This window comes from Crotalus tigris, unplaced genomic scaffold (genome assembly GCF_016545835.1).
Source record: "Crotalus tigris isolate CLP2741 ecotype Arizona unplaced genomic scaffold, ASM1654583v1 scf7180000024447.884657, whole genome shotgun sequence".
NCBI classification, from domain to species: domain Eukaryota; kingdom Metazoa; phylum Chordata; class Lepidosauria; order Squamata; family Viperidae; genus Crotalus; species Crotalus tigris.
This window is the reverse complement of record NW_024100616.1, coordinates 1-19,050: the sequence shown is the minus strand read 5'-3', so window position 1 is coordinate 19,050 and position 19,050 is coordinate 1. Positions and strand designations below refer to the sequence as shown.

General features: G+C 40.0%; 1 protein-coding gene across 2 annotated transcripts in view; it reads right to left on the bottom strand.

The window, feature by feature from the left end:
- Positions 1-16,913, bottom strand: part of LOC120303015 (ralBP1-associated Eps domain-containing protein 2-like) — a 118,671-nt gene extending 101,758 nt beyond the window's left edge. Inside the window, exons 1-3 of one of the 2 annotated variants that reach the window (XM_039332098.1) lie at positions 16,632-16,913; positions 15,882-15,941; positions 12,168-12,210 (exon numbers count right to left, since the gene is read on the bottom strand). In XM_039332098.1, the coding sequence (XP_039188032.1) occupies positions 12,168-12,210; positions 15,882-15,941; positions 16,632-16,707 (179 nt within the window). In that variant the 5' untranslated portion in view covers positions 16,708-16,913. Of the gene's footprint in view, positions 1-12,167; positions 14,807-15,881; positions 16,447-16,631 lie in introns of those variants that run through there. The other variant, XR_005555312.1, reaches the window with a different exon arrangement.
- Between the last annotated feature and the right edge of the window lie 2,137 nt (positions 16,914-19,050).

Genomic DNA, 19,050 nt, shown 5'->3' with positions numbered 1-19,050 from the left:
TTCAAAGAGAAAAAAGATGGGTCTCTTCGTCTCTGCGTAGACTACAAGGGACTCAATGCTGTAAGTGTGGAAAATAAATACCCCCTCCCCCTCCTAAAGGATTTATTGACCCACCTGGCTAAGGGGAGTGTCTTCACTAAGTTAGACCTAAGAGAGGCATACTACCGGGTGAGAATAAAAGAGGGAGACGAGTGGAAAACTGCCTTCAACTGCCCTATGGGGAGCTATCAGTTCAAAGTCATGCCATTTGGACTACAGGGGGCCCCAGCTGTATTTATGCAGTTGATTAATGAGGTTCTACATGATCACTTGTACAAAGGGGTTTTGGTGTATCTTGATGATATCCTGATATACAGCACAAACATGACTGATCACATAAAGCTAGTGAGAGAAGTGTTAAAGAAACTATTGAATGCCAAGCTTTATGTCAAATTGTCAAAATGTGAATTTCACCAAACCCAATTAGACTATCTTGGCTACCGAATTTCCAATGAGGGTATTTCCAATGAGGGTATTCTAAAGCACCCCTGCCCAGGGGAATCCTTTGTAATTCAACCCAATACCTGAATATCCTCAGTTGCCCTCCACTTCACAGACACTTGATCAATGGGTGAGAGGATGGGAAGAAGTTTGGAAAAACACAAAAACTGCTTTAAAAAAGACTTTTGAAACCTATAAAAAGCAGGCTGATAAAAAGAGGGCTCCCCAAAGAACATTCCAAGTTGGGGAAAAGATCTATCTGTCAACTAAATATCTATGCCTCAAATTGCCCAGCAAGAAATTGGGACCAAAATTCTTGGGGCCTTTCCCCATAGTAAAGGTCATCAACCCAGTCACAGTACAACTAAAACTCCCTAAACTGTTAGGGAAAATTCACACAGTTTTCCATTGTAGTTTGTTGAAGCCTTATCGGGGCTCCACTTTGAGACCTCCTCCAAAGAAGGCACCTGGACCCCTTGTAGTGGCAGGGCAGACCCACTATGAAGTGAAACGTATTCTTGACTCCAGAATCTTTAGAGGGAAATTACAGTACTTGGTACAATGGAAGGGATACCCATTGTCTGAAGCCACCTGGGTGAAATCTAGTGAAGTGAACGCTGACAGATTGATCGAAAAGTTTCATGTGAAACACCCCAGCAAACCGAAAGATAACCCTTAACATATGCTTTTGTTTCCTTACAGGATCTGTCCTTCTTGTAAGGGGGGCCGGATGTCAATGCTGCAAATACTGTATATTCTTGCTTTGACAATATGCAAAACTGTCTGGCATTTATTGGGTTAATACTTAGCTTAGACTGGGCGGGGGAAAAAGCCCGGGAAAGAAAGAGGAAGTAAACTTTTGACCTTCTCACTAATTGCATAATGTGACCTGTGACTGCATGAGAAGGGAGGGGTTGAGCAAGGAAAGCTTGATGCCAGCGACAGGAAGTTCAGATTCTGGCATCAACCAGTCTATCATGTGGACCGGCAAAACTGTAGCTGCAAATAAAGACTTTAGGAAACATGCCTGAAAGTTCTTTGAAGTGCTTCATTAGTCGGAACTTGTGACAAACTACTTGATGCACCGCCTTCAGCTCCTGGAGGAACTTGTCCATGGCCGGAACTGGGGAGTCTGATTGAGCCAACGGAAAGAGCCATGGATAAAATCCATAACTGGCAAAGAACGGTGACACATGGGTAGATGCATGCTGGGCATTGTTATAGGCGAACTCCGCCACAGCCAGCAGCTCTGCCCAATTGTCCTGTTGGGTGTTGCTGAAACCGCAGAGGTACTATTCCAAGATGGCATTCACCCTCTCTGTGCCCCCGTCGGTTTCGGGGTGATGGTGGAGGACAGACACACCTGTACCTGCAGTTCCGTGAGTAGAGTCTGCAGAAGCGTGCCATAAATTGTACCCCCCGATCTGACACGACTCGGTCTGGTAACCCATGCAGCCGAAATACATGGGCGATAAAGAACTGGGCCGTCATCCGTGCTGTAGGGAGGCCCACACACGGGATAAAATGAGCCATTTTGGTGAGCATGTCCACCACCACCAAGACGGTTGTGGCACCCTTGGAAGGGGGCAACTTGGTAATGAAGTCCAACAAGACCACCCCCCAGGGTCTTTCCGGCATGGGTAGCGGCTGCAAGAGACCAGGGGGCGCACCAGTAGCATACTTGGCCTGTTGACAAATGCTGCGCGATGCCACATAACTAGACACATCGTGCTGGAGCCGCGGCCACAAAACATTCTGGAGACAAGGTGCAGTGTTTTGAAGACCCTGAAGTGACCCACTGATGGACTATCATGGCATTGTTTCAGAATGATGCCATGGAGGTGTTCCCCAGGAACATAGATACACTCTCGGAAACGCAACAGGTCATCCGTGTACATCCAAGGGATCTTATCTCCCTCATCGCCAGCAAACTCATGACGTCGAGCTGCCACAAACAGATCCTGCCGCTGCGCGTCACGAATTCTGCCCTGTAGGTCCACGGGCTCCTCTGTGGCCGCCAACCATTCCAAGGGGATAACCGTTCTGGGCATGATTTTGTCTGCCTTTCGGGTGAATTTGGGCTTCCAAGACAGCGCGTCCGCACGCTGATTCTGCCCGCTAGGGACATAGGTCACCCGAAAGTCAAACCTCGCAAAAAACAGTGACCATCACACCTGTCACTGATTTAGCGTTCTGGCAGTCCGTATGTGCTCTAGGTTCCAATGGTCTGTTCAAACCTCAACTTGGTGACGGGCCCCCTCTAAGTGGTGCTGCCATGTCTCAAAAGCGACTTTGACCGCCAACAATTCCTTGTCCCAGATGTGTAATTCCGTTCGGGGTCCGACAGCTTCTGTGAATAATAGGCACATGGTAACAAGGTACCTGCGGGAGCAATGGCTTGCAGAAGCACCACCACGATGGCCACATCTGATGCATCCGTCTCCACCACGAATGGCCTTAAGGGATCAGGATGCTTGAGGATAGGCTCGGAGGCAAACACGGCCTTAAGGACATCCAAGGCCCCCTGTTCCTCCATGCACCAGTGGAACTTCACCCCTTTCCTTAACGGATTGGAAAGGGGAATGGTCAGGGTCGCAAAATGAGGAATGAACATGTAATAATTTGCAAACCCCAACAGATGCTGCACGTCCTTGACCCTCCGTGTAGGCTGCCATTCCTGCAGGGACTTTACTTTCTTCGGATCCATCTCCACACCCTCGGGCGAGATGCGATGGCCCAGAAAGTTGATCATGGTTTGCGCAAACTGGCACTTCTCACACTTGGCAAAGAGATGGTTACCCTGCAATCGTTGCAACACAAGCCGAACATGGTTCCAATGCTCTCGTGGGGAGGACAAGTAAATCAGGATTTTGTCAAGATAGATGACCACAAATGTATCCAACAGGTCCCTGAACACGTCATGAATAAAGTGCATGAACACTCCCGGCATGCTGGTCAGGCCAAAGGGCATAACAGTGTACTCAAAATGTCCATAACGCGTCTGGAAGGCCATCTTCCACTCATCTCCCGCTCGAACTCAGACTAAGTTATAAGCTCCCCGTAAGTCCAATTTAGTAAATATTTTGGCCTGGCGGAGCCTCTTGATGAGTTCGGGGATGAGCGGAAGTGGGTACCAATTACGGATCGTGATGGTATTCAGTTTCTGGTAATCACAGCACAGTCTAAGGTCCCCTGACTTCTTCTTCATGAAGAGCACTGGTGCAGCCAACGGGGAGGTAGAAGACTGTATAAACCCCTTCCGGAGATTCTTGTCGATGAAGTCCCTTAAAGCTGCCAACTCCGATTCTGACAGAGAGTAAATCCAGCCAACCGGCACTAAATCATCTGGGCAGTCATAACACCAATGCAGGGGCAACTGATCTGCCTCTTTTTCCCCAAAGACATCAGCATAATCCCCCAACTCTGCCAGTAGGTCCAGGTCCACAGGGGTAGCCACCTTCCCTGAGCAGACATGCAGGTGATGGGTGGCACACCTCTTGCTGGGAAACCACACTGCCCCACATGACCAAATAATCTGCGGATCATGAGCCCTCAACCATTCCAAATCCAACACCACAGGAAAGTGAGAAACGGTAGCCACATAGAACATGGCTTCTTCCATATGCGGCCCAATATGCATGTGAAGGGGTCTGGTTGCAGCAACCACTGGGCCGGAATGAAGGGGCCGCCCATCAATCGTCTCCACCAAGACTGGCGGTGACAACTGCTGCTGGGGAATGGACCACTGAGCGACAAGATCCGAGTCCATGAAATTAGCAGTAGCCCCGGAGTCCACCAAGGCCTGGACCTCCACCACTCCCTGACCAGGCACGAACACAGTCGCTGGTAACACAAGGTGCTTAACAAGAGTCTGCTGAGGTGGAAGTACTGGACACGTGTCTGAGCAAGCCCGGCCTATAGAGCCTTTAGGCCAGGCCTGGCCCGTTTCCCACTGCCATTTTGGGTGCCTTCACCAGACACTTGGCCGCCATATGGCCTGGACCACCACAATACAGGCAAAGGCCTTCATGGCGGTGGCGATCTTTTTCAGCTTGGGTCAAACGGGGTCATGCAGCCCCCAACTACATTGGCTCCTCCAGAGGTGGTGCCAATGGTGCCACTGTCTTAACAGGTGCGGGCAAGGCCTCCGTCTGTCGTTGTGCCCGTCGCTGCTGGAGTCTTGCATCAATACGGAGACACAGGTGCATGAGCTCCTGCAAGGAGCAAGGGCATTCACTGCGTGCCAGTTCATCCAGGAGTTCGGACGAAAGTCCCTCCTGAAACTGGTCCATAAGCGCCGCCTCGTTCCACTGCAGTTCCTGACAAACCAACTGAAACGTAGCAATGTAGTCTGTTAGCGAACCACGGCCCTGTCACAACTCTCTCACCCGATGGTTTGCAGTCTGGGCCATAACTGGGTCCTCAAACATGGCCTTGAGTTGCCGGCAAAACTCTGCATAATTGTCCAGCAGCTGATTGGGCTGAGTCAGCAGAGACGTTGCCCAATGTGCTGCTGTTCCTGTCAACAGGCTTAGCACAAACCCCACCTTATCCCGGTCAGTGTGGAAGTCCTCTGGCCGAAGGCTCATACATAACTGGCACTGCCCAAAGAACGATGGGAATCGTGCCTGTGAGCCATCAAATTTGTCTGGCACTGGAACAGGGTTTCTGTGGCGTGGCTGAGCTGCTTGCATCTGTGCCATCTGTGCAGTCAGGAGGGCCACCTGCTGTTTTAGCTGATCATTTTCCACACGGAGCTGATCTATGGTCGCCCTACTTGGTCTGGAAGAGCAATTGGGAGTGGGCCGGGAACAAAATGTGATGACCCAGGTCCCCGAACTGAGGCAAAGCAATTAGCTGGTCAGAATAATTGTCTTTGTAAGCACCGCCAACATTCACCCAACAGCCCCCACTTATGCTGGCACAAGTACAATAAAACAGTCAACGGAGTTAAACAGTTCTTTAAAGTAAAATAGATAAAAAACAAAGTATGATCTTTTCAACGCCAGCTTGCCTGTATCCTGCAAACTGCAAAACTGAGGACAGCAAGGAGAACTCAGCAGGAAATAAACTTAATCCAAAATGCAAACAGTCCAGGTACAAGAGCTCACATCATAAGAGTTCACGTTTGTTCGAGGCAAATGCCCCACCCCACAGTGTCTCCTTAAATACCTACTCCCCTGGTGTGCCTTGTGGAGTGGGGCATGACGCTCTCCTCCCGAGCAAGTGAGCCTGCCTCTGTTCCCTCCTCCTCTCTGCTCTCCTTGATCTGGGATCTGGTGGGGAGGGGCCTTGCTCCTCACCTGAGCTCTGCCTTCCCTGTTCCAAACTTGAAGGGCCCTGGCCTACTTCAGCCTATTCCTCCCCACAGTCCTCCGAAGCCACAGACACCCACTCCTGGGCCTCAGCAGGGAACTCCATGTCATCCTTAGAGTCAGGCTCAGACGGAGGCATGACATATGCTATCTATAAAACATCTTATATAAGTTTAAAGAAAACAAATTTTTATGCCAGAGAAAGAGGAAAAAAAACTTTTCTCCTTCATCCCAACAGTTGAAAACAATTTTAGTAGCTATCTACCATCTTTATATACAGCATAATTATCCCCATACCTCATCTCTTAATTTAAAAAAATCAAAATATTTCATTAAATATTTAGTTCTTTACTAAAAGTCCAATAAGGACAACATATATTCATATTTTTTCTCTCTCTCTCTTTCCTCTCCCTCCCTCTTTCCTCTCCCTCTCTCTTTCTCTCTCCCTCTTTCCTCTCCCTCTCTCTCCCCCCTCTCTCTTTCTCTTTCCTCTCCCCTCCCCCCCTCTCTCCCTCTCTCCGATCTTCTGCTCACCTGGCCAGCTGGCCTCACGCTGTTCTCCGACAAGCTCACACATTCTTATTGGGCTGGCTCTCTTCTGCCCTTGGTCTGCCAGTCCTCTTCTCCCACTAACTAAGTAAAAGTGTGTGTGTGTGTGTGTGTGTGTGTATGTGAGAGAGAGAGAGAGAGAGAGAGAGAGAGATATGCTGCTTTCTGCTGCTTCCTGCGGAGATGCAGCAAGGGCAGGGAGCCCACCCAATAAGCTTGTCAGCTTGTCGAAGAACAGCGTGAGGTCAGCTGGCTAGGTGAGCAGAAGATCGGAGAGAGAGAGGAGGGGAAGCGCAAGTGCCTCTCTCTGTCTCTCTCTCTGCAAATAGCGGAGGAGAACAGGGAGCCACAGTAGAAGGCTGAAAGAGCCACATGTGGCTCCTGAGCCATGGGTTGCCAACCCGTGGACTAGCCAGACCCAAATTCCATAGCTGTTCTTCGTATGTTTTAATCTCCAAGCCCCTGATCATCTTAGTTGCTCTTCTCTTAATTTTTTCCAAACTCTCAACATCTTTTTTGTGGTATGGTGACCAAAATTGGCTGCAGTATTCTAGATGTGGTCTTACTAGGGCTTTATAAAGCGGTAATAGTACTTTTTTTTAATAAGAAATTTTATTGTTTTTTTCATTTTTACATCAAAGTGCTTAAGAAACAACATGGTGATGGGGATATCAATTATTCAAAAACAAAATCATGCATATATAACTTAGATTAGCTCATTAAAATTCCTTCTCTTGTTCCAACATATAGTATTACATATTCAAATTAATACATTTCTAAATAGAATGCAATCGATCAGATCAGTCATAAATCACATTTCAATTGTAAAAAATCCAAGTCCTATTTTTAAGCTTTGCTCATTTACAGTTACCGAATTCCAATTGAGCTTAAATAGACATATTATTAACATTTCGGGTATCCCTCATTTCTCCTTTTCCCTAGCATAATAATTCTATCTAAGATAAATATATTATTCCAATAACAATAAATATATTTTCCACATACAACCTATTTCTTAATCTAATAAATCATTTATTAATACCATTTTTTCCTCTTATTACAATTCCCTCTTCTTCTCCTTCTATTACAAAATAATTATCTTACTTAAAATAAAAATATCAATAAAAATACATTTCTATTTTAAATATATATTCTGTCAATCAGTCTATATCTATCAAAAGTCTTCTTAACCCATTAAATGAAATTTATCCCTCCAAATACTTATCATCTTTAATGCAAATTATTACAAAAAATATCCTTTTATAGAATTCACCTACTCCGTTTATTATTAAATCAGTCCGAGTCTAAAGCCTTTTTAACCCATTAGATAAGATTTTAAAACACCTTTTTAAATCTAACTCTAGCTTTCTTTCTGTGCCAAACCGGTTTCCATATTGGAGCTTCTGCATCATCAAACTTCAACATTTGAATAAAGGTATTTCTTGGTACTTCAGACTGGTCAAAGTTCTCTTCCCTTTCTTCCAATGTCATCTGAATGGTATACTCAATTTTATTCCGTGTTTTAATTACTAGTTGATTGTCCACATTATCACAGTTTTCCATAACTTGTATCTGGATGTCAGTCTCTGTTGTTTTTAGCAATTCAGGTAACATAATTAGAGTTATTCTTTGGTCATCAAAATTCTCCATAGATTGTATATGGGGTTGTGTAAGATTGATTTGCTCAGTAGTTTCCACAATCTCTCCCAATGTAAGTTCATAATTAAGTTGTAGGTATAATTCCTCCGTCTCTTTGGGTTATATATCCTGTTGAGTAGAGGCCTCCTTGGGGTTACTCTGTTCTTCCTTTATTGTGCTTTGGCCTATAGCTTGATCCTTTATTTGAAAGTCAGTTTGTGGTTCTGAAATATCATCTTTAGATTTTCTCCAAGATTTCATATATGTTTTCATATACTCCATAGTTTCCACAATTTTCTCCAGTATAAGTTCATAGTCAAGCTGTGGGTAAGGTTCCTTCATTTCAGTGGTGAAATAGTCTTTTGATCTTTTAATGGAGGCTGTATTTAGTAAATGTCAACAAATATCCACCTCCAAAATTCCAGTAGACAAATTCACCACCCAGCTGTTCCAAGTCCTTTATCTTTCCCCTTTTATTGTCATTTGAAGATCAAATCCATCTTCAAGTAGCAAAAAAAAAAAAAACACAATTGCAATGACACTTTTCACCACAGGATGTCCGCAGTGGATTGTAGAATGTTTTTTCCAAGTTACCTCAGGACCCCTAGATATCCAAAAAGTTACACGGTCGATAAAGAGTTAACTATTTTGTTTCTTTTAAGCTCTTTTTCCCAAGTACACAAATGCCGCTCTCTTAGAATAGGGAAGCAGTTCAAAGGCTTTTTACAGGAAAGTAGTTAGGGCAAAGAGAGGGAAGAAAAGGTCTCACCCGGATTCACCACAGTGGTTCTTTATACTTAGCTGTTCTTTTGACTTTCGGCTGGCATGGCTGGGTGATTGGCCATTTTACTGGCCGATCTTCTCCATCAGCCCTATGGAGTTAGCTCGGACTGCAGAGGGAGCTGCCGCCCCTCCTCAGTCAGACAAACGCCTCCTCAACAGTGGTTGCCCCTCCAGGTCGACCCGATTAGGGGTCTACCGGTGGAGGGAAAGCAGCCGGCGAAGAGAGAAGTCTCTCCGTGCGACTGAATGTGCCGAATCTGGAACCAGAAGTCGGTAATAGTACTTTTCATGATCTTGATTCTATGCCTCTGTTTATACAACCCAGGATTGTGTTAGTTTTGGTTGCTGCTACACAATGCTGGCTCATAGTCAAATGATCGTCCACTAGGATTCCGAGGTCCCTCCACGGTTACTGTTTTTGAGCCAGGTCTCGCCCAATCTGTATTTGTGCCTTTGATTTTTCCTGCCTAAATGTAAAACTTTGCTTTTCTCCACACTGAAACTCATTTTGTTGGATAGGGTCCATTGTTCAAGTTTGTCAAGATCTTCTGGAATCCTCTGTTTGTCTTCTGGGGTGTTGGTTACTCCTGTTGGTTTGACATCATTTGCAAATTTGATGAGTTCCCCTTCTATTCACTCATCTAAGTCATTGATGAAAATATTGAAGAGTACTGGGCCTAAGACGGAACCTTGTGGTACTCCACTGCTTACTTCTTTTCATGTGGATGTAGTACCATTGAGGATTACTCGTTGAGTACGGTTTGTTAGCCAGTTACAGATCCATCTGGTAGTGATGTTGTCTATGTCACCTTTTCTTAGTTTACCAAGGAGTAGGTTGTGGTCTACCTTGTCAAATGCCTTACTGAAGTCTAAGTATACTATGTCCACTAAATTTCACTTGCCTACTAGTTTAGTCACTTTATCGAAGAATGAAATGAGATTGGTTTGGCATGATCTATTTTTGACAAACCTGTGTTGGCCACTAGTTATGATTTTGTTTGCTTCTAGTTGTTCGCAGATCTGTTTTTTGATAATCTTTTCTAGGATTTTCCCAGGTATTAAACTGATTAGTCTATAGTTTCTTGGGTCTGTTTTTTTTTTCCTTTCTTGAAGATGAGGACCACATCAGCCCTTTTCCAATCCTCTGATACTTCCCCGATGCTCCAGGATTTATAGAGGATGTGATGCAATGGTACTGAGATAACTTCTGCCAGCTCTTTCAGAACTCTGGGATGTAGCCTGTCAGGTCCCGGTGATTTATATTCATCAAGGTTGGATAGGTGCTCCCTTACTATTTTCTTGCTTATTTTAATTTTTGTTTCTGTTACATCTTTTACAATGGTTTTTTTGGTATGTTGGGCTGTAGTTTCTTTTTGAAGACTGACACAAAGTATGAGTTAAGCAGCTCTGCTTTCTCCCTGTTGCCTATAATTTCCTTGCCATCTTCTCCCTTTAATGGGCCTACAGTTTCCTTGATTTTTTTTTTTGTTGTTAGTATGTTGGAAGAAGCTTTTTTTATTGTCCTTGATTTCTGTTGCTAGTACTTGTGGATGACTGGTATAATAGTAAACAGGATGAGACTGTTCCACAGAGTACCTGGAGTACTGTTACTCCAAAGTAGGATATTGTTTTTAAGATACATGGGGATACATTTGGGATACATGTTTTATACATGTTTTATACATACAAAATGAATATACAGTATATAGTCATTTGTAGATGCTTGCACATCTGCCTCTGACTTCTTACCCTCATTTTTTAAAAGAACACTCAATTTAGTATCTGGCAAACTGCTATGGTAAAGAATTTGTTTAAATTGAAAGTAGTAATTTTCCAGGGAATACATATAAAGAATAAGGAAAACATGAGGAACAATGTATTCAGAGAAGGCTGTGCCAGTTTTTGTATTTGATACCAGAAAATAATTTGGAGTATGTAGGATTATGAATGACTATGAAGACATCAAGCAGTGATGTCTTTTTCAAGGATTATTTATGTAACTACACTTTGTAGCTGCTGCAAAATCATAGGAAAAGTGGGGTGCTCTGGGGAGTTGCAGATATTTATTTCATACATTTATAAGCCTCTGACTTCTCAACCAATGTGATTCCAAGAGGCATTTAACAAAAATAAATATTAATAAAAGGTGATCACACATTATTAAAAAACCCAAAAAACCAAAATCCAATAAAGAAAAGTGAATAAAAAACAATAATTAAAAGAAGCAGAAGGGGATTCTACTTAACTAGATCCAAATGCTGTTCATATTTCCAGGCACTTTGAAGACCCTTTCCAAAAGTGAATTCTAAAAAGGCAGAGTTTAGCAACTGCAACTCAGATAAAGCTGACCTTTGAAAAGTTGGGGCTAGAGTTAATTCTGTTTTGTTTTTATTGCTTTCAAATCAGTCTTTACTCTTGGAAACATGCATATTTCAAATACCTTGAACCACACATTTTGAAGTGAAATTATATAGTGGACATATTCTTATATAGTGATTTAATTTTTGAAAATATGCGAGAAGGAACAAAAATTAGTCCATAAATATATCTGTATTCTGACAGTTATTAAAAACATCTGGTTAAAAATTGCATAGGTTGTCATTTAGAAACAATAAAAATATCATCCTAAAAAAGAATATCTTATTTGGTTGATACTTATTTTTTCCCTCTATTTAATCTTAATACTATAGGAAGAAAAATAGAAAATATTTTCTGAAGGACAGTTATCCACTTTGTTTGTACAGTTTAACTTTTTTAGGCTTATAGTACTTGTAGCTTCATTGTAAGGTTAAGATAACAAAAAAAAATAAGTTAGGTATGGCATTTGTTGAAGATAAGAATTAGATGTGACCATATTTAAAAGTGAAAAGTATACAAACAATTATCACAAGGAACTTTTAACTGTATATGTTTAGAAATGTATTTAGTGCTACATTGTTTTTATTTTATTATTTATATATTTACTGTGACATGTTTCCATTAGTGTAAGTAGAATAAATAAAATCCATGCATTTCACAAAAATAAAACAATGCAGGAAAGTACAATTACCTAATAAAGTATATCATAAAAACTTTTAGGTAATTAAAACTGCAGAAATAAAAGAAAAGTGCTATTTACTAAATGAAATGTTTATTTTTGAGGTGTGAATTTTATCTAAAACAGTTTATGTGATGCATTTCTATATCAAAGCTATCAGGCACAGAAGGTATCAGTCAAAAGGCATTCAAAAATAAATTATTACTTGTCCGACAAATTCAGTGTAGTATTTGAAGGTCCACTTCAAAAGTATTATCTGAATTACTGTAATAGCTAAATCCCCTGGTTTACTTTAGAATTGCAATTTATTGCAAAAACAGCAAAATAAATACTGACAGATTGACATTTTATTTTTGCTTACTTACCTGGACCTTGGTCTCGTTTTAAGTGTTTTTGATTCTTGAGCAGCTATAATGTAAGATAATTTGTTAATAACATTGTGAGGAAATAAAACTATTCATAATATCAAATGATGCAACAGTATAACTAGACATGAAAACTGCGAATGGATCTCAACTACATTTAGGTAAAAACATCATTTTCATGATAAAAGTATTAGAAAATAAGATTCCCATAGTACAGTTTATATTAGACATTTTTTGTCTTTCTTTTCTGTGAACAATGACAGAGTACAATGAATATTGAGTAAGGTCAAATTTGAATTACATATTAATGGTCTACAATTAACATGTAATGTTACTGAGTTTTGGAATAGCAGTTTTATAAGTGTTCAGACTTGAGCAAAATGAGCAGAATCCTGTGACAGTATTCCTTCTTTTTTCCTTCCTCAAAAAGACAAGGTTCTTTAACACATTCACTCTTGGCAGACAGTGAATTTGCATACTTTACCATTGCCTGTAAGGCATTGATAGGTAATAGCATCATTGAAACACCATAATTTTGAAGCCCTTATTTTGAGGGGGGGGGGGAGTTAGCCACAAGATACTCATTCAAGAAAAAAGGGAACAAGAGGGTGAGCGGAAATGATTTATTTCTGTTCTATTAAAACATGATTAATTAGACTGAACTAATTATCACTGCCAGTACACTGATGTAGTATAATTTTTATATAAAACTACAAGGATGACTAAAAGCTAATCCTCACATCTCTTTAACTATGGCACAAAGATTACTAAATATTTAAAAGAAATGTCCTCACCTTGTTACCTTCATCTTATGGTCAGCCCACCATTAAAGGAATTTAAATTTGTCTTTAGTTGCTCCATTTTAAAAATAGTATTTTTTTCTTTTCCCCTAGCACAGGTCTTGCCATGGATAGAAGAGCACAACACATAATTAATTGTGCCAGTGCAGACACAATCAAGGGACAGGACCTGCCCAATTTCTGTTAGGTACTTTGCTAGCAAGTTTCTCCTCCCTGGTCTCTGGCTCTCTCTTCCATTTCTTTTTGTTTCAGGAAAGCTGAGAAATTTACCAACTAGCTCTATAAGAACGTGTGAGAAAAATGAGTATCTTTACAAATCAGTTTATTTTTGAAAGAAATTGCTTTAAATGGGTCAAAACCATCTTGGCTTTCCAGGCCTTTGATCTGTAGATGATCTGAGAGGCTGCCTGGTGAAGTAGGAAATCCTGCTTTATCATGCAGTCCCTTTTCACCCAGTGTATCACTATTTCAGTGCCAGGTTCTTACAGAGGGCTAAATCTATGAATCTAGCCATTTGAAGGAATTCATGTTTAAGAAGAGTGATCAATGACTGAGTTTCCTACTGGCAGGTGACATTGTGTGGCAGAGGAAAAAAAAAATCTGGAGACTCCACTCATCACTTTCCTTACTTTGTTTTCCATTAAAACTGTATGGCAATTAGTCCACTGAGTTTTTCAATGAAACAGAAAAGAGGTTGGCTGTCAGGGGAGTGCAATTTATGCAGCCTACTTTTCTTCCAAGTCATAGATTAGAGAAATGCACATTAATGTAGTCACAAGGAAGAGCTCTCAGTCTTTTTTTTTTTAAAAAAAACCTTTTCATCTCCTCACTTTGGCTTTGAGACAGTTGCACTGTTAAAGAAAAGTCCTTTTAACTGTTGAATAATTCCTCATTTTTAAAAACAAGGAGGAAGGGCATGAGAAGGGAATGAAGAGAATCTTTGAGGGTTGTACTGATTTTACCTTTTCCTTGTTGCTGCCTACACTTTCTTACTATTATTAGTAAACCCATTGTTCTGCTATTAGCCAGTCTGTTCAGATTGCACTGATTTGCTATTTTAAAAAGCCTATTTTTGTACTAGATGCTCACAGAAGCAAAATATTACAGCAGCAATCCCTCAATATGCAATTCATTTTAAAATAATAAAGGTAATATTTGACAATTAAAAAGTCTTTTGGAATCAACCTCACACTTGGTATTAATCCATTTTAGATGTGTGATGAAGATGGCATTTATCTACAAATTATGATGCCACAATACATCAGTTAGTCTGTGAGACATGATTTGATTAAACTATAATGCAATCTCCTCTCTCTCTCTTTCAAAAATAAAGAGCACTTAGTCATATCCCAGCAAGCATCAAGTATTCCTGGAATTCTAAAACTGCACAAAGGGACTGCAGTGACTCCCTATCAGATTCCATCAGTAAGAATTCCTAGTCATATACTATGCAATATACTATGTGATAGAGCCCTGGTGACACAGTGGTTAGAATGCAGTATTGCAGGCTAAGTCTGCTCACTGTCAGTAGTTCAATCCTGATCAGCTCAAGGTTGACTCAGCCTTCCATCCTTCCAAGGTCAATAAAATGAGGACCCAGATTGTTGCGAGCAATATGTTGACTCTGTAAACTGCTATGAGAGGGCTGTAAAGCACTGCAAAGCGGTAGTTTGCGATTACTATGCAAAGTCCCAGGAAAAAACCAAATTGCCAGTTGTTGATAATGACTATGTTCGAGCTTTAAATGTCATCTGAATTTGGTGAAAATGTAAAAATGGAAAGACGTGTATTATGACCAAATTTATTTGACGCAAGGTAAACCAAGGATATACAGAACATCTGTAGAATAAACAGAAATGAAATGAAATGGCTATCAAGAAAAAAATATTACAGTGCATGCTATATTTTGATAAAGTTTGTATTGTGCTTAATTGTAACTATATGTATAATCAGTCAAAATCCATCCACTGCAGGAATGATTGCCCCTTTATTGGAGATTGTGGACCGTAATCTACCATGTTGGTCTAGTGGAGACTGGCTTTATATTTCCCAATCTAGGACTGAGAAGGGTGACTGGCCCAAAGTCACCTATATATTCACTCCTGCCCTTGCTTCTGCAGCTAAGGGAGGATCAGATCTGGATCTCTGTATTTCTAGACCACAGCCTTTATCTACCACATTGGCAGATAAAGACATGAAAGATTTAGAATCCTTAGAAAAGAAATAGATTGATTCTCTTCATTCTAGTACTGACAGTGATACACTTCAACATTCAGGAGAAACAGCATTGAATCTGTCTCTTGGAAGAACCTGCATCTAGGTTCACCTGTGACAAATATGAATTCTAAGATAGACAATAGAACATTTTACAGTTCTAGAATGGAATCATTAATAGGAATTGCTAGCCTATTGCCATTCAGTGAACAAGATTCCATATAAAAGCCCAATAATGAAACTCCTTGTAAAATGATAGCTCTCTGCAACTAATGGATTTTCAAAAGAAAGTAGAGGGTTTCTTGAGAACAGAACTATTTACTCAGAGCAAGAGCTTGATGGGACTTGGAAACCAGACTAAAGCTGTTAGTTGAGGCTCTACATCTGCTGGAACAATGCATGCTTTTCAGATCCCAATGTTTGGCAGACTAGCTAATGAAACTCAATTTTACTTGTTAAATGGCCCTATGTTGTAAACCTTAGGCTTGGATCGTGCTGGTTTTTGGATTCTCCATTGTCCTTTAACCCTGACTTTACTCATTTTTTTTCTATATGACACCATTTGGGGACTTTACTAATTTTCTTTATATGACACCATTTGGGGAATTTGATAAAGGGAAAACTTTCTCTTCTCACAATATTAGACATTTAGAAATTCTCCACTGTCTATATTTGTTTTTATATAAGAAACTTTTCTTACCAGTTTTGAAAGGTTTAAATTCCCTTGGTGCTGCTTGGATAGAACCACTCACTTTCAGACCTAATTGAAAAGAAATAATGAATTATTATTTGAGACTAAATTATTAATTATTTGAGACTAAATTATTAATTTCCATTAGAAATGCCCTTGGGAATATTTTGCATCATTGTAAGAAACAATGTTTGACAAAGAGAGCAAATTTACAAACAAATTATTCTGCAAAGTTCATGCATAAAGCTTAAAATCAGACTCAAATTATCATATATGTAAAGTGTTCAACAAACAGAGCTCTGCTAAGAATTGAGTGTTCTCACCAATCAATTCTCTAACAATCTGTTGTTGAGGCTGAGAAAGTTTCCAGAACAGAATGAGCTGCAGTAGAATGATGAATTAGCAAAAAAACAAAAACCCAAATTGTCTGTTCTGTGGATCAAAGCTTGTTAGATTCCAATTCATTCTGCAGCAGAAAGCAGATGCAAACAATATCTATTCATCAATGACATAATGTAAAATAAACTCTCCAATATTCAAAGAACATTATACAATAAGTTACATTATCCAGTTGCATTATTTATTCTAAAAGGAAAGAAAAACTGATTGCAATAAAGAGAAATCATATAGCAGCAATGCTAGTAGTGAATTTGGAATTAATGACTATAACCCAAATAATTATTTGGTGCAATCAGAGGCAGAACTAATAATGAGACTTTTTGCACCCTATAATAACTTATTTATATAATTATAACTCACATTTCTCCCAAATTAGCCCTCTATATGTGCTTGAGTAAACTATAAACAAAACAAGCAGACAATAATCAATAGGCATTATAGATTTTCTTAAGAATTTTTTGATAATAAGAGAATACAGATTGAATACAACACATAATGTTGAGTGGGACCTAAATGAATTGTACGATTATTTTTAGCTTCTAGGTTCATAGTTAGTATCCCAATATTCAGTTTTATAGTTCAAAAGTGGGATAATCTGTCAAAAGATAGTGATTTACAGTGAGTAGATAGTGACATACACAGATACACACATACAGATTACTTTCTGCTAACCTCTACATGAATTTATAAATGCATTCTTAACAAGAATTGAGTATTATAAGGAGCTTGAAATTCAGGTTGTAAAGTATAAACATACTTCCAAATATATCCAAATTCATGAATTTGTTGCTGTTCTTTTGCAGTACCTTAGAAGCATAAATCTCCCAACATAAATTACTCTCATGAGGTGTATTTTGTCTGATAACACAGAAGAAACTCTGGAGGTGCATGGGACTATAATTAGACGGTTATCTCATTTAGGTATCCACACAAAATAATTCATATATTGTTACATACTACAAGATTATAGCAATTTTATTCTGAGACACTGACTCAGCTGTAACTTTCTTACTGTGTGCTATCTTGTAACTATGTTGTTCCTAAAGGAATTAACAAGGGGCACAACATGAGGTCTTATCTTCACATTTTGGTAGCCTCCTTTTTATGCCTCATGATGTTGCCTTTATCTTATTCCCTGCCAGCTGACACCTGAAATAGCCTAAAGTTATCTTTAAATATTTCAATTTTGACAGTAGTGTTTTCCCTTTCTCCCAGCATTTTTTGCTATGACATAATGCACGGGTGTCAAACTCGCCACGTCATGTAACGTGTTGCGACGTATCATGACTCTTTTTGCATTGCCGGCAATGGGGTGGGCGCGGCTTCAGTATGATGAAACTGGCTCTTGGGCTGGCAGTTTGACACCCCTGACATAATGTGTCAGGCTTTACCAATAGCTGTGGACATCATCAGACCACTGAAGGAATATCTTCTTCCCTCCCATCACTGGGACTGCCCTTCATTTTGCTTTCACCTGAACAAGAGAGCACGACTGATTTCCATGGAGGCACAAGTCAGTACAATAACTCACTGACGCTATCTAAAGTATATATCAAATCTTATGCAGGTTCCATATCAACTGAGGTTTAATGCTATTTTGAAAAAGCACTAGTCCTATGTTGCACTGCAAGTCTACTTAAACTGAGAAGAAAGAGCCTGATTCTATCAATTGTGTTTGTAAAGGAATTTAGAACTGACATTGGAGGCAAATGCCTATAGAGATTCTCAATCATCCAGGTCATCGTTGTCCCAAAAGTGTTTTTTCCCAAAGCCAACCAGACTTTCTTGATTTTTTTTCCTTTGAAAATGTTTTGCTTCTCATCCAAGAAACTACTTCACTAAAGTAGTTTCTTGGATGAGAAATGAAATGTTTTCAAAGAAAAAAGAAACAAGAAAGTCCAATTGCCGTTTGGAAAAAGCACCCTTGGGATGATGTTGGAGGCAATATGAAAGACTCTTACAGAGAGAATTTGAAGAAGAGGATATGTGGTTCTGAGATAGACAGAAACATAAGAAAGAAATTCAAAATAACCCTGCCTTAATTTTGTTTCATAGAAGATGGGACAGAAACTTGGGTATACAGAATATGTTATTGGGTATATAGAATATATTATTCTACATTATTATAATAAAGAGTATTCCAGCAATCGTTGCTATGCCTGTTTCTTCATCTGGACTTCCTCAAAGGGTGGGTACATTTACTGTATTATTAAGTGTATTATAGTTTTTTTATCTGCTTCTGCCATGAGAAGGTTTGCGTGGCATCAGGGTAGCTTTTTCCAATAAATTAAGTATTTTAATTTTCCTCTTCAATGTTGAAAAATTAAAATTTATTACATCATCTCAAATTCTTCCTGCATTCTCAACTATAACAGGAGGGAGAAGAGGGTATGTGGGATGGAGAAGACATGGAGGGCACAGAATAATGAAAAACTGGATGGATCTTCACTGGAACTAAAATCAAGATGTTCCTTGAGGAGGAGTTGGGTTGTTTGTCACTTCTCCTAGAAAGAATGAATTCACAGAATAGAGGATGAGGGTATGTTTGAAAGCCAATAGTGACAATCGTAGCTGCCTAGATGCGCCAATTGTCATACACAGAGAATAACTACTGGCAAGTTATTTTCTAAAGACAACAAAGTTAGCTAATATTCCTTTTAATATGAAAGATATGAGCACAAATATTTTTTCTACAGTTGCACTGATTTTCTCCCTCTCCCCATTCATTTGAAGGTGATTGGAAGAAGATACAGTAAATGAAAGCCAACTAGCAGTCAAA